This window comes from Mercurialis annua, linkage group LG4 (assembly GCF_937616625.2).
Source record: "Mercurialis annua linkage group LG4, ddMerAnnu1.2, whole genome shotgun sequence".
Taxonomy (NCBI): domain Eukaryota; kingdom Viridiplantae; phylum Streptophyta; class Magnoliopsida; order Malpighiales; family Euphorbiaceae; genus Mercurialis; species Mercurialis annua.
Window position 1 is genome coordinate 25,419,605 of NC_065573.1, and position 23,917 is coordinate 25,443,521.

Genomic DNA, 23,917 nt, shown 5'->3' on the forward strand with positions numbered 1-23,917 from the left:
TAACAAATGTTGGCAAAAAGCTCTAAAATGAAATTTTGTCTACGACAACCGTTGAAAGTTTAAAAATCTCCCAAAAAGAGCTACTATTAGAAAAACTTTACTAAACACTTAAGTAGAGTTTTATAAAAAAAACAAAAGTTAAAAATGCCACTAAAAAATTGAACTAAACGCCCATTAATGTCTTTTGAAATACATTACTACCTCACACCTTAAATAGTAGTAATTGATTTGGTTAAATCAGTTTCCGTTAAAATTAATGGTTTAATCGGTTCAGTTGGAGAAATTAAAAATTGTAGTAGTAATTAATTAGATATTACTCCCTCCGTCCCGTAAAGATAGAAAAAGTACCACCTTTTTTTGTCCCATAAAAATAGAAAAAGTGGAGTTAATTAAGTCAAAAATTATCAAAATATCCCTACATGCTTATCATAAAACATTAAATGCATATTTTGAAAAGATAAATAAATGAATTATAAGTGCTATAACTAGTAAAGTGGCTTTGGGAAATGTACATAACTAATTGATTACAGGGGATAATTTAGACAAATTATCACAAGTTACCTATAAATAACTACTTTCTTAATTCTTATAAAATGGGTGCTTTTTCTATCTTTACGGGACGGAGGGAGTAGTAAAATAGGTTGATTTTTAACCAAATCAACGAGTTGCTCACTCAAATTTCAGGCTGCTAAAAACTTTAGAATTAGACATAAAAACCTGAAAGAAAAATGACACCACCTTTTTCCTCGAGATTCTCCGAGTGGAAAAACCACAACACAGTCACTCACTCACTCCCTTTTTTCTTTCCTAATGAATAAATGAACCCCAAAAGTTCAGTAATTTCATGATTATATATCAACACACTCATCACCAAATGAAGACTATTAAATTTCTAGAGAGAGAATAGAGTCGAATCAAAAAATTTAGAGGGAGAAAATTAATTTAACATTTGAGAAAAAATGTTGGAAAGAAGCTACATTGTGTTTATTCTTCTTCTGAGCTCATTTTCTCAGCTTGGATTTGCTATTTATTCCAACCTTACATTTCCCACTCCTCATCCCAATCCTGAACAAGTTGTTCAGGATCTTCAAAGGTACTGCATTATACTTTCTTAAATTACTTGCCTCCGATTATTTTTAAAGAACTTAGATTTTTTAGTTTTTGAAATTATAAAGTTGATGGTTAATGGTTTAGTGCATTTCGTTTTGCTGTTTTTCTTGGTTTTTTCAGTTTCTTCCAAGAAAAATTTTCTTTCTTTCTGCCTAGTCTTTTTAGTTTTGACAGCATTTATGATTAGTGAGTTTGTTTTACATTTTAGTTTGCTTATTTTGGTTCGGTTTCATAGTGAAAATGTCAGAAATCTTTGAAGGAAATAGAAACTAAACCAAATTAAAAGCGTAAAATTTGGTTTGCTTATTCATCAAAAAAAAAAAAAAATTGGTTTGCTTCACTTTGATTTTCAGCTTTACCAAAATGTGTGAGTAATTAGCTCTTTTAGTTTTGTTTTTGTTATTTAGGTTCTCAATATTTTTAAACGTTGCAATAAGCTTCTTTTAACTTTTTGAAAAGGGCACTTAAGTCCCTTTAGTTTATGTTTTGACACTTTGCTCCTTATATTTTAAATTATTTATGTGTTTTTTTTTCAAGTATGGGGTTTATTTTCACCATTTGAAAACATTGAAAATTTATGTCGTCAAAAAATCTTAATGAGTTTATATGCTCTTTTTGAATAACGTGAAGAATTACTTTTACCTTCTGCTTCAAATTAAAGAAAAATAAACAATTAAGAGATATTAACTGTGTAAACGAAGGGGGATTGAAAGGTGAGGGATTTTCAAGAGATTAGCCTATTATAATTAGTTATAAAATCTAGACTAAGTTATGGAATATCATACATTTTAATATTTGAATACTAATGTTACTGTTAAAAAAATAATGTTATATACGGGGTTTGGTTGTTTTGAAAACTAAGAACCCAACCAACAATTTTTGATTTGATTCGGTTCAATACATGCCCCTATAGCATTATCTTATTTCATTGGAAAAACTACAAAACTATAAAAAAACTCTAAATTTTCATAAATACGATTTAAATTTAAAAAATTCACTTTTTACTCTTTTACTTTTTTTTTTTTCAATAAACAATACATCATATATATATATATATACATTATTAACCTTCAAGATATATATCTTTGATATATAGCGTGTAAAGTAAAAACATTTTAGATATAAAATGTAAACAAACTGAAAAAGCGGAATTTTAAAAAAAAAACTCACCGATCTTAAACTATTTTAATATTTTTTTCTATTTTACTATTGTGATTTATTTTTTCAATTAGTTCGTCCTTTTAACATGTACAGAAGAGTAAATGGTTCCATGTCAAGGAGGCAAATGCTAAACCTATCTCAAAAAGACCAAATAACTACATGCCATACGGGCAATCCAATAGACGATTGCTGGAAATGTGACCCCGACTGGCCCAGCAATCGCCAACGACTAGCCGATTGTGCGATCGGGTTCGGCCAGTACGCAATGGGAGGAAAAAACGGTGAGTTTTACCTCGTAACCGACTCGTCCGACGACGACGCAGTTAATCCAAAGCCAGGAACGTTAAGATATGCAGTGATTCAAGAAGAGCCGTTATGGATAGTGTTTCCTAGTAATATGCTGATTAAGCTAAAGCAAGAGCTGATTTTTAATAGCTACAAGACCGTTGATGGACGTGGGGCTAATGTGCATATTGTGGGAGGTGGCTGCATTACTCTGCAGTATATTAGTAATGTTATTATTCACAACATTCACATTCACCATTGTGTTCAGTCAGGTATGATCAATCTTTTTGGTTTTTGTTCTTTTCTTTGCGCTAAATATAAATATTTTTTAATGTTCATATCGGGTAAATACAGCTGCGGGGTGAGCAAATGATCGATTAAACTAGATTAACTGGTTTAACTAACCTATTTCAATTAGTTTAGTTAGTTCGTTAATAAAAGATGTTAATTTGGCTACCAAATTACTGAATTTATAATTTTATTTATTATATTTTATTTTATTTATCATTATAACCGAATTAAATAAATTAAATGACTAGTTAAGTACTATTATTGTCATGTAACATGCTTATGAGTTAATTATGACTGTCATTGAACGAAAGATGCAAGAGTGAATTTGGGGTAAAAAAAAGACTTAATTATTGAATAATGCCTCATATTTTTGACTTTTTCGTTCATGGTTTAAATTTTTAAAATCATAAATTTTAGTCTATTTCTTAATTTCCAATTTTAATTATAGCCATTTATTTAAATTGAACCGGAAAAAAGTATAAATTTGCCCATATTTGAAATTTTGATGATAGAAAGACAAATTGGAACAATATGAAGGGCATTTATCCACTACAAATCGCTAAAATTGAAATTGAAAATTTTAAAAATTGGCTAAAATTGACGATTTTAAAAGTTTGGACAAAAAAATAAAAAAAAGTCAAAAATATGAGGCATTTTTGGATAATTTAGCCAAAAGGAAAAAGAAAAACAGAATTAGAGCTAATGTTATGATTAAAAATACACAATTCCACTTTTTTTTTTTACTTTGTTTATGTGGGTCCTTAAGGTAAGCTGAATAAAAAAATGGGTCCTTAAAGTAAGATCAAGACAAATGTGGGTCCTTAAAATCCTAAAAGAACGCCCAAGATCTCACATTATGCCAAACTGAATTCCTTTTATTTGAAAAGAGAAGTACTGAAAAACCAGTGTTTTAAAAACCGGACCGGACCGGCCGTTCAAACCGAAATCCGGCCTGTGGTCCGGTCTAAAACAGCAAAAAACCCGGATTTTTTATTAAACCGGGTTGGACCAGTTCGAACCGGATTGAACCGATAAAAATTTGGTGTTGAACCGGTGAACTGGAGGTCGAACCGGTAAAAAAGCGGCGAATCCAAAAAAAAATTGTATTTTTTTTAATTTGTTAAACCGGTTGATTCGGTCATTGAACCTGTTGAACCGGAAACCGGTGGCCTCACCGGTTCGGTTTTTAAAACACTGCTCAAAACATTAGTTTTATTTTAAAATGAGCCGTTTTTTTTTAAAATAGTACTAAAATCATTCATAAAATTGAAAAATAAATCATTTCAATATTTGATTAAGGTTCATTTTTATTTACTTGATTCAGACTCATGTTGATTTAAATAAGACATTTACGTTGAATTCTAAGTTTCAGGCAACGCGAACGTACGATCGAGCCCAACTCATTACGGGCACCGAACGGAGTCGGACGGAGATGGAATCTCGATTTTCGGATCACATGACATATGGATAGATCATTGTTCGCTATCACATTGCAAGGATGGGTTGATAGATGCAGTAATGGGATCAACAGGAATAACAATATCAAACAATTTGTTCTCACATCACAATGAGGTGATGCTATTAGGTCACAGTGATGATTATGAGCCTGATTCAGGAATGCAAGTGACCATAGCTTTTAACCATTTTGGAGAGAAATTAGTGCAGAGAATGCCAAGGTGTAGAAGAGGATATATTCATGTGGTTAATAATGATTTTACCCAATGGGAAATGTATGCTATTGGTGGCAGTGGTAATCCCACCATTAATAGTCAAGGCAATCGATACACTGCTCCTTCTAATCGTAATGCCAAGGAGGTAACTACTATTTCTTGATTTTTTTTTCACTTTTTTTGGTGAATTTTTTTAAAAGATAAAAAACTACCGATCTATGAATTTAGGACAATTTTCATATTAAATTCTGATCTTTTACATTTGTAGTGATTTCAACCGGTTGCTTAAAATGTTGCATTACTCACTTCATTCTTTTTAAATTTAACATTTTATAGCACACTTCTATATTCAGGCATCGTTTTATATAAAACAATATTATTTTAGTACACATTTTGCACCTTTATATTTCGTGGAAAATGGAAACGTGCGAGGAAATGTAAAATTTAAGAAGAATGTGATGTGTGATGTAACGTTTTAAATAATATATTTAAATCACTATAAATCTAAAAAGTCGAGATTTAATATGCAAATAATTCTGGAATTCATGTCTAAATAAAAATAAATTGATATGCTATCAAGTTCATTTCAACACACTACAAGAAACTTGATTTTTGAAAACGTGAGTTGTCGTTGTGAAAACCTAAAATATGGTTGTTAAAAATTTTTAACAACGACAAATGTGGTTGTGCGTGTTGGCGTAATGTAATGTTTTTTATAACGACTTTTTTAAATAATGGTCGTTGCTATAGGTTTTACAAAATCTATAAAATTGGTTGTTAAAAGTTATTAGTAACTATAAAAAGTCGTTGTCAAAACATTATAATATTAATTATTATTTAAATATGTTATATAATTTTAGATTTTTTTTTATTTTTATAATTTAAAATACAATTATTATTAAAATTTAATATTTTTTACTTTTTGATTGATATATTACAACAAAAATAAAAATTATTTTTTAAGTGAAGGGTGGGTTTGTTTTATAGTGAGAATGCATCATTCTCATTTCACTTATTTTCAATGTGGGATTTTCAATATTCCTTCTTTCTTTTAGCAACGAAATTATTTGTCGTTGTGAAATGATAATATTTAAAAACGACAAATATTAAATCGTTGGTAAAGCAAATAACTTACAATGACATGATTAGTCGTTGTAAAAAATTTATCTTTAAAAACGATATGAATTAAGTCGTTGCTAAAAGTATAACTTTTAATAACGATTTTATTAGGCGTTGTAAAATAATTATATTTAGAAACGACATTAAAATAATCGTTATAAAAGGTATATGTATTGTAACGATTTTAATGGTCGTTGTAATAGACCGTTGCTAAAACTCACTTTTTTTGTAGTGACAATTGGGTGAATTTGCACTTTTCTTTATAAAATGAAAGGTATAGATAAAAAAAGTACAACCGATAAGTAAAACCTGAACCAAATCGGGATTTTTTTTTTGAATTAATTAGGTAATTATGTAAAGAACATAACATAATAATGATTGTACATGCAGGTGACAAAGAGAGTGGAGACAGAGGAGGGGGAATGGAAGGGATGGAATTGGAGATCAGAAGGAGATATATTGGTGAATGGAGCTTTCTTCATAGCTTCTGGCCAAGGTTTAGAGGTTAAGTATGAGAAGGCTTACAGTACTGACCCCAAATCTGCTGCTCTCATTGATCTTCTCACTTTGCATTCTGGTGTTCTTGGTGTTGGTGGCAGGTAATTTTTCATTTCTTTCTGGAAAAAAAATACCAAATTGAGTTTAATTCAATTTAAAATTATAAAATAATAGGCCTCCCTTGTTTTACAATTTATATACTTCCCAAAAAAATATAAGTGCCGGAAAGTTATTTACTCATAAAGTCATTGTCCGGAATATAGTTAATATTGGTTTACTTTTTAACTTCCCGAAAACTTGCATTTTATTTTTAATTTATCAAGTATTAAAGAGAATAAATTCCTCATTAATTAAGTTCCCTTTTGATAGAAATTGAATCAAAAATAAGGTTAGAATTAATTAATATAGGTTGGTAAAATTTGATCTTTTAAAATGATTGAATTTGTTATAAACTGTCAAAATATTAAAATTAATATTATTATTATATGTATGATAATTGAACACATGATACAATAGAAGTTTGCATTGGTCTAATAACAATAAAATGCTATTCTAGCAACCAAAATTAGAAAGTAAATGAACTCAATTTTGGCATTGTGATTATGGCATGAAACATATAATATTGAATGAACAGGGACAACAACCTGGGAAAGTGGAGCACCGGAGCCAATGACGGCGCCGGTGAAACCGGCCAAGACTCAGGGACCGACGACTTTTTCTACGATTATTCAGGAAGCAGTTCTACAATGTCACCATCTCCGGCCAATGTTCTAATTTTTCTTTTGATTGCAATCTCTTGCTTCGCATCTTTTCGCATTATAACCCTCACTTCTATGTTATAGCATTAGCAGGTGATGAACTACTTGTAATTTTTCTTCCTTTTAATTCAAATCAGCTTCGAAGACCAAAACAAAATTGTACATTATCTTTGTCTCCAGCTCCTGCAAGCAGGAGTATGCGAAAATTGACTCAAATCGATTAACTGAACTGAATCGATAAATTTAGTTACGTTCACTTTGACATTATGTTTTTTTTCTTAGGTTTAGTTTGGAAAACTCTAAATCCTTAAAAAAAATCAGTTTGATTCAATTTTATAAAAAATTTGACTTGATTGGTTTGATTCAATTCAAACCGAATGCTTGCCGCTACTTGCAAGATTATCAGCTTAAATTTCTGCATCAAGCATCATATGTCAAGCATCAATACACATTCTGTTTATTTTTTTACTTTAACTATTAAACTGTTGATTGGAAAAAAGATTACTTGATATCTAAACTTTTATTGTTTTTTTTTTATAATTTAAGTATTCCTAGTCATTTTTGAAGCAGTCAATATGAAGAACAAAATTCAAATTTCTTGACATAGTTTGTATTTTGATTTACATAGACAAATGTATTATCTGTTTACATTATTTCTAATATAACAATAAAATTTAAGTAGCATGGAACTTTTTTTTTTGACTTTTGGTGAAATAAAAATTTATATTATTGATATATTTTAAAAAAAGGCACAACATTTTATTGAGTTACCGGGTCTACAAATAAATTACTTGCATTACAATTTGTGTCTTTAACTTGTAAGCAATGTGTAATTAACATATAAATTAATTTTGTGAGCAAATCAGTTTTGAAGTCGGTGGTTATGGTCAATAAACTCCGTTTTTTCAAAATAACTTATAAGTTGAGGGAAAAAATGTCAAAGACGGAGTTAATTGACGTAAACGCTAATTTTAAAAATGATTTGACCATAAAATTAATTTATATTGTAGTAGTCCATTTTTTTGGGGGCCAAATTGCTATTAAATTCCTAATTATTTTATTATACATATCTTTAGGGAACCGATTTGGGCCTATCATGATAATAAGCATATACTTATCTTCTAGTGGGAAATTAGTATTGTTATTTAGAACATAATCAACAAGACATTCTCAGGATATTCAATGACAAGTGCACTAAGGTAATTGTACACAAATTAAGTTGAATACATATAATGATATCTTTTGGCTTTTGCTTTATTCATTCTTTAGTCAAAAACAAGTAACAATTGTGGGTAAAGGAACATTTTTTACACAAAAGAAAACAAAAATCAATTAGAGGCACATGAGGTCTCAATTTTGTTGAATGGGAACAATATATTAAATTAAGGCCTAATGAATATAAAAATTCAATTTTTTTATATAAATCTAATTGAATTTTAGTTTTAGTAATTTAGAAAATTGACACCAATTTTAAAAATTATTTAAAATAGCATGTATCGTGATATATTAACAAATTTAGTAGTTACTCGTTTAGATAAATAAAGCTTTCTTTTGAAGAAAGATAAATAATGCTATACTTTAATATATGTATATTTTTGTATATGTAATTTATTTCTCATTAAAACTATAAAAAAACACATCAAATTCAATAATGAGTTAAATGTTTTTATTAATTCGGTTTGTTCAATTAGTTTAGTTCGCCAATAACTTTTTTCAATTTGATTATTGATGGATCCGGCTACACAAAGAAATTATAAAGAGCCAAAGATCAAACCGAAGAAAGATTTAGAATACACAAAGTTGAAGATTGTATCTGTAAAGAGAAATTCAGTCATACAAGAAAAATTTAAAGAGTTAAAGAACTCTAAAATGAAGAAAAATTCAAACATATACAAAGTTGAAGATCGTATCTTGAAATGATGAGAGATTTACATATATAAGATCAATATTAAAGAATTTGAAAAATGAACCTCCAAAACAATTAGGTATACGACCTTATAAAAAAGCAAAATCAGAAAACTATACATATAGGAAACCATTCCAAATATAAATATTTGCATGATACGATACTGCGGAAGATTAATGATGGAATCTAATAAAATCTCACAATGACCACTTTATAGCCCAAAATGACATTGTTAGTTTACAAGTAAGTCAGCTCAGCAAGTTTTCATATAAGGCAAGCGAACGTATTATCATAGTAAATGAAGTTTTATTACCTCTTTTACATATTAATTTTCTATATGAAAATTGATACTTGCTTAAGTTTTAGAGTGGATTTCGAACCAAGCGTCTGAAATCTTATCTAACATTATTTGTCTTATAGGATATAACTCAAAATTTACTATTATCAAGTTTATTACGGAGCGATCCAAAAGAAGATAAACTTGCAGCAACCTGGAAGTCATAACAATTTTTTACAGGATCCGTCAATATAGTTAAGAAGTTTATAGATTTTGATTAACCAAATAATTTATTTTTATTTATTACTTTTAATACTTTTATCAGTTTAATCTAATCATTCGATCAGTTTAATTTTAAAATTTAAAATTTTGAGTAAAATCAAAAATTAAGCCAGTTTAATTAAAAAATTGATTTATTTAATTTTTGTTAAATCGGTCAATTTTTAACCAAACCTTCTGTTTGTTCATGCTAGCAGTGATGGAACCGCTTACAGGTGGAGCCGTATGCCCGCCTACGTCGGGATTGGTCAGAAGTGTAAAAATATTTAGAGAATTTTTCGATTATGAGCTCCGAAAAATCGCGGATTATAATTTTTTTTATAGTTAGCCTCTTCCAATTAAATTTTCTGACTATGTCATTGCATCATACTATTCTACTAGTAGACCTTAAATTAATGCACATAATCCTGAAAGATGAATGGGTAAGGAAGAACCTTTTGTCCATTAGAAAAAGGGGAATTGTGAAGATTTGATATTGAAAGAAAAAACAAAAGGTGACCAACTTCAACTTGTTACTTTGCTGATTGTAGATATTGTACTTAATATCACTTCAGAGATAGAACTAGAAGATGATGTCTAGTTTCCATTCAATTCTTATACATTTTTTTTAAAATTTAAAATATAAAATGCAACTTTGATGGCTCTTTAACTTTCTATCCAATCTAGTTAAGTTATTCTACTAATTAAGTCATTATGCAATACTATGTTGACAGATTTAAGAACTGATGATGTATGTCTTAGTAGGTTTTTGTGCTAAATTTGGTTCTTTCATATTTTTCTTTAAAAGGAAATATAAGGTGGTGTTCCCTTTAAATTATTTCCTTTTGTTTAGAAGTGTCCAAATATTAATTAAATCAAACAAAATAATCGGATTGATAAATTTGGTTTGATATAATAAAATATTTAAGCCTTTTTAATTCGATTCAGTTTTAGATATTAAAAAAATTCAGTTAAGTTTTAGTGCAAACTAAATAAAATTGAAAAACAATCGACGCAAATGGGCCAGGTCAATTTAGTTCGGTTATTATTTTTAAATTTTAAAATTCGGTTTGATTTTTTAAAAAAGATAAGTTCTGATTTGGTTTGGTTCAAATCAAATGCACATTCTTATTTCATCTCTCCTTCCCAGTTATCAGCTATTTTCCGGGTAATTGATTTTGAAAGTCATTGAACTTTCGAGTTTTTTTTCATTTCAGTTACTAAACTATTTTTTTTCTTTTTGATCACTGAACTTTTAATATTTTTCATTTTTCGTATTTTCCGGCCAAAACGCTTAGGCGGCAGCCAAAATTAATCTTTTTTTCCCTGAAAACTTGCCATATATGCATAATTTGACCTAAAAACTCATTTGCAAAAGTGAAATTATGTATACGTGATAAATTTTCAAAGTAAAATAGTAAAATCCGGTTGCCACATATTAATTTCTGGCTGCCACCTAAGCATTTTTTACCGGAAATATTAAAATGAAAAAAAATGAAAGATAAAAAAAATAGTTTAGTGACTGAAATGAAAAAACTTAAAAATCTAGTAATTGGCATAATCAATTACCCGCTATTTTCCTACTCTATCTTTTTTTTTCCGTCATAATATAAATTTTGTTTTTGTTCAGTTCATCTAGGCTCTTTTCTGGTTAGATCTTATAATATATATTTTCTTGATAGAATAGGTTATCTTTTTGCATATTTATCATAGCACACCGCACGATTGGCCTTTAAACGATTACAGGATCAAAACAAAATGTGATGCTCATGGCTTTTCCAATTTTAAATTATGTCTGCTGCATGACATGAATAGTGTAGAATGATGTTTCCAATCTCAATTCTGATGAAATTAACATTAATAAATTGATGATTTAATAGTTAGATTCAATCTAAAAAGTCCATGAATTTTATAAATTACTTTCTCCATGGATAAGAATTGTTGCATTGCATGTTCCAGAGAGGTTCAAAAATACATATCTGAGAAATACTATAAAAAACATATTTGAATATTATTTCCACTCCAATTTGGACAATTGGCTAAAATCATTGAAAGTAAAAATAAAAAAATTAAAAAAAAAATTAAAAATTAAAAATTAAAAGATGTGATTATAAACAAAAAAAAATATATTTTGAATAATTAAGTCTTTTATTTTTTACAAAGTAAATATACTAGTCCCTTCGGTCCATAATATTTGTCGCATTTGAAAATTTTTTTTGGTCCATAATATTTGTCACATTAGAGTTTCAAGAAAGCATTAATTGATATTTTTCTAAAATTATCCCTAACAATAAATACTTTGTAAGGTTAAAAGAACTTGTCAAACATAAAACAAGTGGTAATTAATATGGACAATTTAGTAAAACTATACACAAATCAAGACATATTTATTATTTTCTTAATATATGTGAAATGGCCAAATGCGACAAATATTATGGACCGGAGAAAGTACTTGTTAGTATTTTATTAGGTTGGATGAATATGAATCATGATCACAATCATAATTAAGGTCTCGCTTGGTTCGTAATTATGCACTTTTTGAAAAATAATTTTTCAGAAAGTTAATTATTATGGAAGTAAGAAATATTCTATTTAGTTTGTTTTTCAATTTTATAGGGAATTTATTTTTTTATTTTTATGCATTAAACGAAAAGACAATAAAATCTTTGACAAATAATTAAAACAATTAAATATAAGAATATTATCGTATTTTACATTTATTTACGTAGAGAAGTACAACTTACTTAGATTTTTTTTAAGAAAGTTACTTTCCTAATTAAGGGTAAGTTTGACTATTAACTTTCCAGAAAGTAAGACATAAAATGAACCAAACAAATATTTTTTATCACTTCCCGAGAAGTTTTACTTCCCTATTTAACTTACCCCCAACCAAGCGAGGGCTAAGCATTAAATGAATAAACTACACTAAAAATAATTGTTTATGTCACAAAATGGATGTGCCACGTCATTTTATAACAAGGCAATTAGCATTTGCGATATAAAATCTATATTTATTACTTATTTTTTTTTATTATTAAACATTTACACACACTTCATTGGCTTGTTGCACGAATGACGTGGCGCAACCGTTGCGTTATATAATTATACAAAATAAGTTAAAGATCTTACGGCCAAAGTGCTACATTTATGTTGTTGCAATAAATATTTAGCTGTAACTGCAAAAGTTTTACTAATTTATAAAATTTAAAATATTTATTAGTTTTCTCGCAACGGCTATTCTTTTTGTTTTTGTGTTTTTTAATATACTTTTGCAAGAGTTCTGAAATTGCTATTAAATTTTTTTGTTGTCATGGCCGGATTAGAGATAGCAGGGAAAACTGTAAAAGAACAGTTTAATTTGTACAAGCTGCTATTTAGCATTTAGCTAAGAACATCTCTATTTTACAGTTATCACATCAAAGAAAATGCTTCAATAGTTAATTCATATCCCAAACTGAGCCTAAGGAATCCCAAATGCTAAGATCTTCAGCATTCCATTTCATGAGATAACAAGAACAGTTACCAAAGCCACCACAATCACCATCACTTTTGATTCCATTTTGCTCACTTGATAGTTCTGAAATCCAATCATAAATCCTGGATTCGTATGGTGAATTTAAGCATGTTAAACCTGAAAACTCGTATCGCTCCAAGGTAGAATCTGTAGTCCCCGAGTTGTAATTCTTATCCATTTCTTTCACGGATTTAAAGTCTTCTTCTTCTTCTTCTTCCATGTTTGAATTCCAGGAACTCGTATCACTTTTCTGATACAGCAAATCTTTCTTTGTATTGTTCACTTTGCACTGATAACTTCCTGCTATCAAAATTACTATTTAGTAAAAAGAATCCATGTTCCCATGTCAGGTTAAAATATTAGAAAAATTTGCAAAAATTGCACCTTCTTGAGCTTCTATTTTCTTTCTTAAATGACATCTCCAATAGTTCTTTATCTCATTATCAGTTCTTCCGGGCAATCTTCGAGCAATTTTCGCCCACCTGAATGCGAATATCAATTAGTAGGTTAGCCTATGTAGCACGGAAACAGAAACGCCGAAATAAAAAAAGAATGGTATTCTACAAGCAAGAACATACTTGTTACCCCATAGCTCATGAAGTTGGATAATAATCTGTTCTTCTTCAGGACTAATGTGACCGCGCTTTAGATTAGGACGAAGATAGTTCAGCCATCGCAGTCTGCAACTCTTGCCGCTCCTTTTTAGGCCTATAAATAAAATCTTGATTAAGTAAAAGAGTTGATCTAATAAAATCAAGAATGGATGAATATAAAATTTCATATTATAACATACCAGAAGCAGATGCAACGAAGTCCCATTTTCTATCTCCGAAAATGGTTATAAATGTGACTAATTGCTCATCTTCTTCCTCATGCCAAGGCCCTTTACGCAGACTTTGTCCTTGAATATTAGATCCCACTTTACTAGCCATTATTGTTTGTTGTACTGGCCGTATCAGTGAGTTATGTTCATTCTTATAGGGTGGCAAAAGTGTGCAAAGTTATTAAAAAAGCGAAAAAGGGTCATTTCGGTTAGTATAAATTTATGTGTCTGAATTAATCAGGTCTACTGTTTGCTATTGAGATCAAATAGATTCTAAACTTTATAATTTCAAGTTAATTAGATCCAAGTTTTCTCATTCTTTTGGATGATTTACACTAATTGTCCCTGAACTATCTTCTCTCTCATAATCATTCTTAAAACTTTAATTTGTATTATAATTGTCCTTAAACTTTTATTTAAGAACTTGGTCGTCCCTCTTTTTAAAATTTTTAACTCCGTTATTTTTTTTATTAGGTGTCACCTGACTTGATAGTTAATTTGATGACATGTCAATCAGGTGAAATCATATTAAACATATTAAAATCTCAAAATTTTAATTGAACCTTCTAAAAAAAAAAGTCTCTCTAACAATGTAAAGTTTTTTGAAAATTTTAGTGGGTTCAGTTTTAATTTTGAGATTTTTTTTATAGGTTTAATATGATTCAATCTGGCTAAAATACCATCAAGTGTCTATTCAAATTTAGATCTATTTGACCTAATTTTGGCTTTTCCTTCTGGAGCTATATGGACATAATTGCTCAAATTGAATCTATTTAATTTGACAACATAAGTTTAGGGATGGAAATAACCCTTCTCTCATAAACCAAAAGAAATAGAATGACCAGAAAAGCTTACATGGCAACACAGGTGGATAACACTAGTTTGTGGGAACTCCACCTTTGGATTATGTGTATGAGTTCAAACTAAGCATATGTGAGAGATCTGTCTTTAATTAGGACAACCTTCGGCTTCTACTATTTTTACCCTTTTTGCATCACAAAATTTGGCTTTATTTTTCAAATATTGTCCTTCATTTCTACTACTTGTACTTCTAATTATAACACTTTACATTTAATATTATTTTCATTTCCTTTTCCCCAAGTGGATTAGCTAATAAGAATGATAATGTAGCTTCTCTTTTGCATGATGTGATAGCCGAAAATACCGTTAGAACTTCACCTAACAGTTTGAGCTTTTAAATTAAGTGATTATTTGATATAGTATGAAAAATATGATTGAATGGTCTAGAGTCGATCGTTGACAACCTGAAAATCATTAACATAGAAATTGTCTATTTCTCCATAGAAGAAATTTGTTCAAAACATTCTCGAGAAAATGTTGCTTGTAATTGGTTACGGAGAAAAAAAAAATTAATTAGAAAAATTAAACTTTTGAGTGTATATTATTTGACGATTGGAAAATTTTAATAAATAGAGTTATCAAATGCTTGTAATTGTTTTGTCTACTGATACGCAAGTCGTCTTGCATTTCAAGGTTTATAATGCTGAATTCCACAATTCTTTAAAAAATTAGACAAAGATTGAGATAGTCCAAAATCTGTATCTCATCCAGATCTTTGATTAGCTTTTAGTTAGATTTAAAGAACATATAAATTAAGTCATGTGGGTGTAAATTGGCATGAAGTGATATATGACAGCTTCACAAGAAATGCTCACCCATATTCTTTTGGTCTTTATTGCTGGAAATCACTACCAGTTAATTAGCATTTTGAAATTTATTTCTACATATATGACTATATGTTGCATGCATTTCTCCTATAATTTTTATAATGTGCTAAAATCAAACTATGCTATAATAAAATTTAGTTTTTTTTTTTCCGGTAAAATTCAGTTTTGAGGGTAAGAAAAAAAGTTTAAAACGAAAAAATCAACTGAAATGATCAGCTCAGATTGAAACATTTGAAATTCTTATAAAGCCGATTAGCTTCAGTTAAATAAAATGAAAACATCAGTTCAATATGGTTCGGTTTGAACCGAATGCACACATTTTTTTTATTATCAAAGTTTGAAGAATTATGAAATCAAAGAACACAAGAAAAACCTACCCTGAAACAACCTCTCATAACCTGAATCCAGGTACGAAGAAATCCTCAACCCCATAAACATGCAAGCGTACTTCAAATCAATAGAAAGGCGGTGGAGGAAAAAAAAAACTCACACAGATAAATGGCAAAGTGATTCGCCTTATCATCAATGATTTGGAGACACTTCAAGTAGGGGGTTTAACAATGAAATTTCATGCCTGATGCAACACAAATGAAAAAAAAAATCTATATTACAGAATCTCTGAAAAGAAAGAGAACAATAAGAACTGTAGAGCCAAAAACACATGTAAGCAGCAAAATCTTCTCATTTTCAACAACCAATGTGGATTACCTACGGAACTTGTAAATTATTATTAGAGCATACAAAATCATTGTAAAGGGAGATTTATTTACAGTCACTTTGCTTAGCTAGGCTTTTCTCTTGACAATCCAAAAAAAGACACTGCCAGCTGTAAATTCCAGGCTATACTAGCGATCTATAAATGATTTGTTCATGAGGTTGACCGCATTATCCATAAACTGCACAGAGAAGCAAATATAGATCATAAATCAGACATTAAACACGGATTACCAAGTTCTTTGTTTCAAAAAAAATAACATGATACTATAAAAATGTTAAAATGAGCATCAAATCATTCAGGTCAAAAGACTTGAGACCAAAGTAAAAGAGTGAAATTCAATGATGTTTCATGTTCGGTGCTTGAATGTAGTGAGAAATAACATAAGAAGGCTCTGTCCGGAAATATTCAAGTTGCACCCAGACGATGTGATTTAAGCTTCAATAAAATTTACTGCAGAATTGAAGGACAGTTAACGACTTTCTTTAATCAAAATAGAACATCATAGGGATTTAAATCTCACCTAGTCATTGCCTAACCAAAATCAACAACTGTAAGAGTCTAATACTGGAACAAGGCAACAAGCTCTGTGAAGATCTATTTAATGGCATCTGCAAGGAAACTCCAAATCTAGATTCTTATACCGTAATATGTTTCTACTCCCCCAATCAACAGTTTCCTTTTTGGGTATGCCATTCTAATTAACAATTTTCATTTAAAGAATACTTTTTACATTAATAATCTCTATTTACCCTCTTCAATTAATGTGTTATATAAGAAAATTGTTTAGGAAGATGTGATGCCGTTAACATAAGATAAGGATATAAATATAATATTACTAAATTTTCTTAAACGATGTGCAAATGGAATTTTCTCAATTAGATTAGGACGGAGATAGTATAGAATTTCTACATGATAATAAATAATAAACCTTACTCCCTTATTGATAAATGTTAGAATCACACCTTTTTAGTGCTTCAGATGCCAAAAGAAGAAAAGAAAGTTTCTGACAGTCAAAATCTTTCCCATCGAGCACATAATATTAAGTCTTTAAACTGGTCATGCAAACGAGCTGCCTACAATTGCAATTGAGAATAGCATTTGCATTGCACCCATATTGATTTTGAAGCATTTTGAATGCATCTATTTGTCTAAAACTTTGTGAGATGGTTCCAGCTCAAATCATGGATCAATTTATCTAGAATTATCATTATTTCATGTTCCACTTCCATCATAAATATGCATATGGTCAATGTCAGCTAATTATAAATACATATCAACTCCTCTCCACGGCCTGGACAAACAAGGTTACTAGAATTGATTCAAGTAAGTCAGAGTACATTTCCCGTATGGAATTCATTTTTTTTCATTCATAAAATACAACCATAATAAACATTACCTTTATCTAGAAAATTAAAGTGGAATGCAATGTAAGTGCTGATATTTACTTTATGTCACTTCTCAGACTTTATTCGTTAAAGCAGAAACTAGAGCTTGTTATGCTACATTTAAATCAGCTTCATATTTCCTTTAAACTTCTCTCCAAATTCCAATCTAATGCCAATTTTGGTAGCCTCAACTAAGTGGTGTGCATTTGAACCCACCCCTTAATTAGGACATCAATCAAGAATCAAAGTTTGCCAAAACCACGCCTAAGCATGCAGCCTAAAGGCCTTCATAAGCTATAATCATCACACAAAAATAATCTAGCAATATAAGGGTCCAACAACCGCAAAACATTATGTCCTTTGAGCCAATATACTACCGCACCTACATTGATGCTCATGCACCCGTATACGCTAGAGGCGCCTTGCACATAGTTATGGTTTTATGATTTTAAAAACAATGTTCCACTGCTATTAGGCTATGTTTGGTTCATGTCATGGAATGGAATGGAATAGCATGGAATACAATAGCAATTCCAACCAAAGTAAAGAACAATCATTCGATAAGGAATAGCTATTCCATTCCGCACATAATCCATGAAACATAGCCATAGGTCCATCCTAAATCCTAAAACATAATGCAGAACCCAAGTATTCCTATGAAAGTATACAATATGGTTACCTTCCCAAGCAGCTTAAGTTCTCGTCCAACCGGCTCCATAAACTTTAGGTCAACTTCTACTGGCCAAACCTGTCCAAGAACAAACAAAAATTAAACACCATAATGAAAATGAATAAAAATTGCAGTAATATTTCAGAGGAATGAATTGAAATTGAGATAAGAATAAGAATAAGACACCTTAATGCCGAGTAATCGGAGCGGTGTAATTTGACCGGGGACGATACAATCAGGGCCGGCGGATTCCAGAATGGCCTCAGCGGCTAATCCGTTTCCGATGGGATTAGGGTGCTTCAAGAGGGAGATAGCGTAGCTGGAAAAAGGAGTGTTGGAGACGCGCAGAATAGGAGAGTGGTGAATTTTAGGTAAGGGTTTAGTAGAAGTGGCTCGCCACGGTGCATCTTTTTGAAGCGTAGAACCACCGGCTGCCTTTTTAGACATTTTAATTTGATAAGAATGAAGATGATGAACGGAGTGACTGTGTTTTAAGGATTGGATAAACAACAAACTGCCAAACTCATTAATGGATTGGGTTTTTTTGAAGCTGCTCTGCCCTCCTTTTATTTAATTTTGTTTGTTTTTATTTTATTATGTGAGGAAAAACTACTATTATTTATTTATTTCCACGGATATGGTTATGTAATTAGGGGGGAATTATTTCCATGGCCATGAACAAATTAGGGGGGGAAAAATCAATTTATGCGATTAAAACCTCAGTTCCAAGTGCTTACGAAACTTTTTCAAATAATTCAATATTTTAAAAATCGAGCTGGTTACTGAAATAGTTTGGCCACGAGTATATCAAATTTAACTATTGATGAACTGGTTAAATAAAAATAATTAAAATATAGAATACATGAAAAATATATATTTAAAATATAAACACATGAATAAAATTTTAATTAGTAAAATACAAGATGAATTTTACGATTTAACCAATAAAATATTTAATGAATAGATTCTGAGAATTTTTACAATTTAACCAATATAATAATTATTAATTTTAGATTTTTATAGCTTTTCAGTTTTAAAGAACCGAACCGAACCAACCTAAACATCGACCGGTCTACTTCTCAAAACACTGATTTTTCTTTTAGAACAGAAATTTACTCCATTTCATTGAGAAATTTTTATGTACACTCAGTCTACCACGTCATCCGTGGACTAAATCAATCATAACACCTCGTTAAAATGAGGGTATTCTTACAATTTTATTTGTTATTTGCATACAATGATATTACAATAATACCTCTAATTCTCTATAATGTGGAAACAAGGAGGACAAAATGTTGTAAGAGAGACCTACAAACAATTCTTCATGTGCAAATTGTGCAGCATATTACTAATAAATTCAATACAATTTTTAAATTACATTTATGATTGCTATTTCTAATATCTTTTCAAGGATTGGATTTAGACAAAAAAGAAAACTTTAAAGACAAAAAAATTGCAAAAGAATAGCATCAAATGAGGAGCACTACTTCCAATAATCTCCTGTCCATAACTATCCAACCCTCACAATAATCAGTTAGCAGTTACCATATCCTCTCCCCCTCTCCGTGCTCCGGCATCGGCCAGTCTCTTCCATGTCTGTTCTCGATGCTCTTCCACTTCTTTAGCCCTTGATTCTTTCTCTGTATACTGCCTCTGGCACTCTTCGAATAACTCCGTATCCATTTCTAAGAACATCTTTCGAACGTTCACTGTGAGTCCATGAACTGCCTGGTTCCAATGGGTTTGAATGTTTTTCTCCAAAGCCTCAAATATAATCGGCAATATCACACTTCGGTTCTGTGCAATCAGGCTTACAATGTGTTCATTGTTCCACAGGAACAGGGCCCGTTCCGCCACCTGTAACACAAATTTGCATAAGCAAAATTTTGATGCCAACAGAAAAAAAAATGCCATTTCACTGCAGAGACCACAAAAACATACTAGTTAAGCTGATTTTATATCTGTTGAAATTTCTCTAGGATTTCTAAAAAATGAATGGGACAAAACACTAATGAAATGCATTCAGACATGCAACCTAATCGTAATTCTTAACCTAGGAAGCTCCAAAAGAATCACTTCGGGATTATTGTACACCTGATTTTCCATTGCGCATTTTATTGATGCGGGTGCATAATTAACGATGTAGAAAACTAGTTACAAGTTTTGAGAGAGTAAGAAATTTTGAGGAAAAACTGGACGCCAATTGCTTAAAAGGTTGTGTCAAAAACTTTTGCTTAAAATGTAAATGTTGGGTGTTGGGAAAGCTAAGCAGCAAACAAGTCCCCTGAACTGATAAAAAGAACTTGGTGCCTTCCATACCATGATCGTGAACTTGCTAACTGTGTTAGTGAAACCGTTAAGCATATTGTGAACTTGCTATTTGTGCTAGTGAAACCATTACGCATATTGTTAACTTGCTATCTGTGTTGGATAAACCATCAAGGCATTAACATTATCTTATAGGATAAACTTTTATAAATACAGACAGGAGATAGTAAGCATGTATCAAGATGCAAAGATATGCCAACTATTCTTGGATCACTAAAAGTTTATCCTATAAGATAATGTAAAAGAAAATTCAATTTCTGATCTCAGATCTATTACTATATATATAGTCATGTAGTTGCTAAAACATAGAGAGTTCTATTAAACAACAGCATAGACAGCCATCCGTCAAATGGCAGTAACAGCAACAGCATAATCCCATTGTAGATACTTCGTCAAGAAAAAAAAATATCATCAGAGATGACAGTTGGATAATCATTAAGCGTTCGTGTGCTCAAGACATGTGGATCAAAGATGATAAAAGTACGGAATAATAATTGCAGTCGTACATATACAAATAAGAAAAATTATAATAATTAGATTCTGAAGCCAACTCCAAGGAGATGGTAAGGTGATTGCACGTTATATCTATAGTAGAAAGTGCAGTTGGAACACAAAGATGATTTTTCAAAAATTATTCATCAAAATTCCTTTCCTTTTTGGATCACATTAAACAAATTAGTCATGTTTTACTCCCAAGAAAACAATGTTTCATAGATTTGAAGTAACAAAAGGCCAGTTTTAAGGATAATGAACAGTCCACTAAAAACGGCCAAGTGAGCAAAAAGTAGCAATTTGATGCCAGAGAGAACGAGATAAAAGAATGGACCATCAGAACATGTTAGCTGTCCAATGACATGACATATGAAAAACCAAATAAAATATCTTCATCCATTAGATGGTCAGTTATCCACAAATTGAAGTCGGTAAAAGGAGCAATTTTGATATTTTGTATAGATTTCAAGACTAATTTGAGTAGAAACAAAACCACTATCATGATTGAAGAAAACTATGCAAAGAAGATAAATAAGAAAATAAGCACAATATCAACTAAGAGATAATACATTATTTTTTATGATGTTAACTCTTAAAGAGAATGTCAACCAAAAGTTGTGCTAGCAACAATTAATTAACAGGAATAAAATAGAGAATCCACATGGTACTTGTAAGTTCCAGGTTACAGAACAGATTGTGATGAAACTTATAAGGAATGTCAATTGACTAAACATCAGCCATAATCAGCAGCCATAAATCAACAGAAAACGTACAATGCATGAACCAAAAAGTAGAGTCATGTGCCATGTGCAAGGGAAAAAATAATGAGAAGATACTACTAAAATTAAACATAATTTTTTTTTTTTAGAATAGTGAAGAGCAAAAACAACCATTAATTCATACAAAGTGAAGAGCAAAACCAACCATTATTTCAAAAAGTCATCATAGCAACAAATTAATATTTAGCACTCTGAGTTTCAGATTAGCAACACTGTAAATCCCATCCCAAAGTACAATTTGTAACCATGTCAAATTCTAGCATGCTATCATGTATTTTAAAGCAACAGCATTAAATAAATGGGAAATATTCAAAAACCTGAAAGTGGGAGCTAGTCAGGCAGCGGGCAATCTGTCTAAAAAGAGGCACCATACAACGTTGAAATTCTGCAGACTGTGTTGCTTCCAGCACTTCTTCAAGTTCTCCAAGAAAGAGAACTTCTTTCTGACAGTTGGTCAGAGGCCAATACTTCAGCAAACCTCGAATAACTGTATCTGCAAGCTTGTAATCCTTTTCCACAAACTGGACAATACAATAAGACAGCTGCTGATGATAGACCGAAATTGGCTTTGGTTTATGCAGTGGCATAAGTGCCCGTACAAGAAACAGCTTATGCTCCTCTTTCATAGGCAACGCAAAACCATTTATAATACTTCCTAGAATTTCCAAAAGTTCTCCTATCCCGCTGTGCCTCTCTGTCTCATATATAAACCGATAAAATATATTATTAATTGCCTTTCTAATAAAGGGGCGATGTACCATGAACTTTCCGTAAATCCTATGAAGAATAGTCTTCAAATACTCCCTCTCTCGTGGATCCTCAGAATCAAACAAATCAAGCAATTTCAACACAAAAGAGTGATCAATATACCTCTTAGCAACCTTTGTGTCCGTGTCCGATGAAACAACATATCTCAAAAGTAACTCATAAACAAGTTGCAAATGCGGCCACGAAGGTTCCAAATAAGGCTCCTCCTCTTCAGGGTCTGCTGCTTCTTGACCCGTATTCTCATGAGATGCTGGCGGCAAACACCGAAATATATTCACAGAAACCATTTTAATCATTTCCTCCTGACAAGTCTCCGTGATCTTCCCCGATCCAGATTGAATAAAATCCACCAATTCCAAAAGCGTTTGTCGCTTGATTTCCTTTTCGCGAACAGCTTTTAGCGTGTCAGTGAAATCCAACTGAAAGCAACAAACCTGAAGCTTCCTTAAAAACAAATTCTGTCTCTCCGAAACCTGAACATCCCGAAACAGCGGAAGTGGCTCTATAGATTGCATTGGCGGAGGAGCCACAACTACTGGTCCGACATTATTAGTACTTGCAGGAGCAGCAGCAGTCCGAGAAGCATGATTAACCACCACGTTAGAAGCAGGACCCGACCCGGGACGATTCCCACCGGGCGGTCCAAACCCGAAGTCATTACCTTCAGATTTGGAGGGCTTTTTATGCCCTCCTTTCATAATTTTCTTCAACATTTTTTAAAATACTTAACAAACCCTAGAAATTAACACTTCTCAGCTCCTAATAAGAATCAATAAATTTGAATTGGACGGTGATCCTCCGAATGTTCAGCGAATTACAATGGATCGGCATGCATGGGATAATATCTATACTAATTATAATAATAACAATAAAACCGAGAAGCGGATCAATCAATGAATCAAGCCATCAATTGGATCTAAAAGATGTGGAATTGAAATTGAATTTTACAAATTTACGTAGCGAACGGAAGCAGAAGAAGAATCGAACCTTTCGCGAGTTAAAAAAGCGAGTCATTTGCCGATAACCGATCACCGGAATGTTGGTCAGCTGAGCGGACGGTGGTGATTGATGAATCTGATAGAGATAAAGGAGGAACGAAATGTTAATGTTAGAGAGAGAAACTTTTTTTTTGGGTTTTAGAGAGAGAAAATATTATGCGAGGGACGAGGATGAAAGAGAGAGAAGGGGAGTGAGTAAGAGAGAGAGAGAAAGGATAATTAAGGATAATAATAAATTGAAGTTTGTAAAAGCAAATATTGCTTTTTAATTTATGGCTTCAACTTTTATTTATTACTTTATTTAGAGATATCGAGATGTTTCATAAAGTTATTTTATTTTTAAATAACAAACAATTTATGAATAAGTTTATATTATTTTATAATTTTATGAAACTGTTGTTTATTAAATTTCTGGTATTTA

General features: G+C 31.0%; 4 protein-coding genes across 7 annotated transcripts; 1 reads left to right on the forward strand and 3 right to left on the reverse strand.

Annotated features, from left to right (window-relative positions):
• Positions 1–714: 714 nt before the first annotated feature.
• Positions 715–7,159, forward strand: LOC126676221 (probable pectate lyase 12). 2 transcript variants are annotated; one of them, XM_050370380.2, is made up of 5 exons: positions 715–1,093; positions 2,365–2,828; positions 4,214–4,662; positions 6,027–6,235; positions 6,769–7,159. In XM_050370380.2, exons 1-5 carry the CDS (start codon positions 960–962, stop codon positions 6,974–6,976), a joined length of 1,464 nt encoding a protein of 487 aa, XP_050226337.1. In that variant the 5' UTR covers positions 715–959; the 3' UTR covers positions 6,977–7,159. The 2 variants fall into 2 exon arrangements, with proteins under 2 accessions (XP_050226337.1, XP_050226338.1); XM_050370381.2 differs by having other exon boundaries at positions 717–1,093; positions 4,220–4,662.
• A 5,516-nt stretch (positions 7,160–12,675) lies between these two features.
• Positions 12,676–15,932, reverse strand: LOC126677948 (transcription factor MYB27-like). Of its 3 annotated transcripts, none has more exons than XM_050372768.2 (5): positions 15,849–15,932; positions 13,641–14,935; positions 13,426–13,555; positions 13,232–13,329; positions 12,676–13,147 (listed from the first exon to the last, which is right to left on the reverse strand). In XM_050372768.2, exons 2-5 carry the CDS (start codon positions 13,777–13,779, stop codon positions 12,771–12,773), a joined length of 744 nt encoding a protein of 247 aa, XP_050228725.1. In that variant the 5' UTR covers positions 13,780–14,935; positions 15,849–15,932; the 3' UTR covers positions 12,676–12,770. The 3 variants fall into 3 exon arrangements, with proteins under 3 accessions (XP_050228725.1, XP_050228724.1, XP_050228723.1); XM_050372767.2 differs by having other exon boundaries at positions 13,641–15,369; XM_050372766.2 differs by having other exon boundaries at positions 13,641–15,877.
• Positions 15,933–16,022: 90 nt separating this feature from the next.
• Positions 16,023–18,712, reverse strand: LOC126677949 (uncharacterized). Its single transcript, XM_050372769.2, has 3 exons — positions 18,318–18,712; positions 18,141–18,209; positions 16,023–16,254 (listed from the first exon to the last, which is right to left on the reverse strand). Exons 1-3 carry the CDS (start codon positions 18,576–18,578, stop codon positions 16,204–16,206), a joined length of 381 nt encoding a protein of 126 aa, XP_050228726.1. The 5' UTR covers positions 18,579–18,712; the 3' UTR covers positions 16,023–16,203.
• A 712-nt stretch (positions 18,713–19,424) lies between these two features.
• LOC126677945 (serine/threonine protein phosphatase 2A 57 kDa regulatory subunit B' beta isoform) lies at positions 19,425–23,716 on the reverse strand. The gene is made up of 2 exons (XM_050372762.2): positions 22,048–23,716; positions 19,425–19,988 (listed from the first exon to the last, which is right to left on the reverse strand). The coding sequence occupies exons 1-2, from the start codon at positions 23,209–23,211 to the stop codon at positions 19,662–19,664; spliced, it is 1,491 nt and encodes a 496-aa protein (XP_050228719.1). The 5' UTR covers positions 23,212–23,716; the 3' UTR covers positions 19,425–19,661.
• Positions 23,717–23,917: the final 201 nt, after the last annotated feature.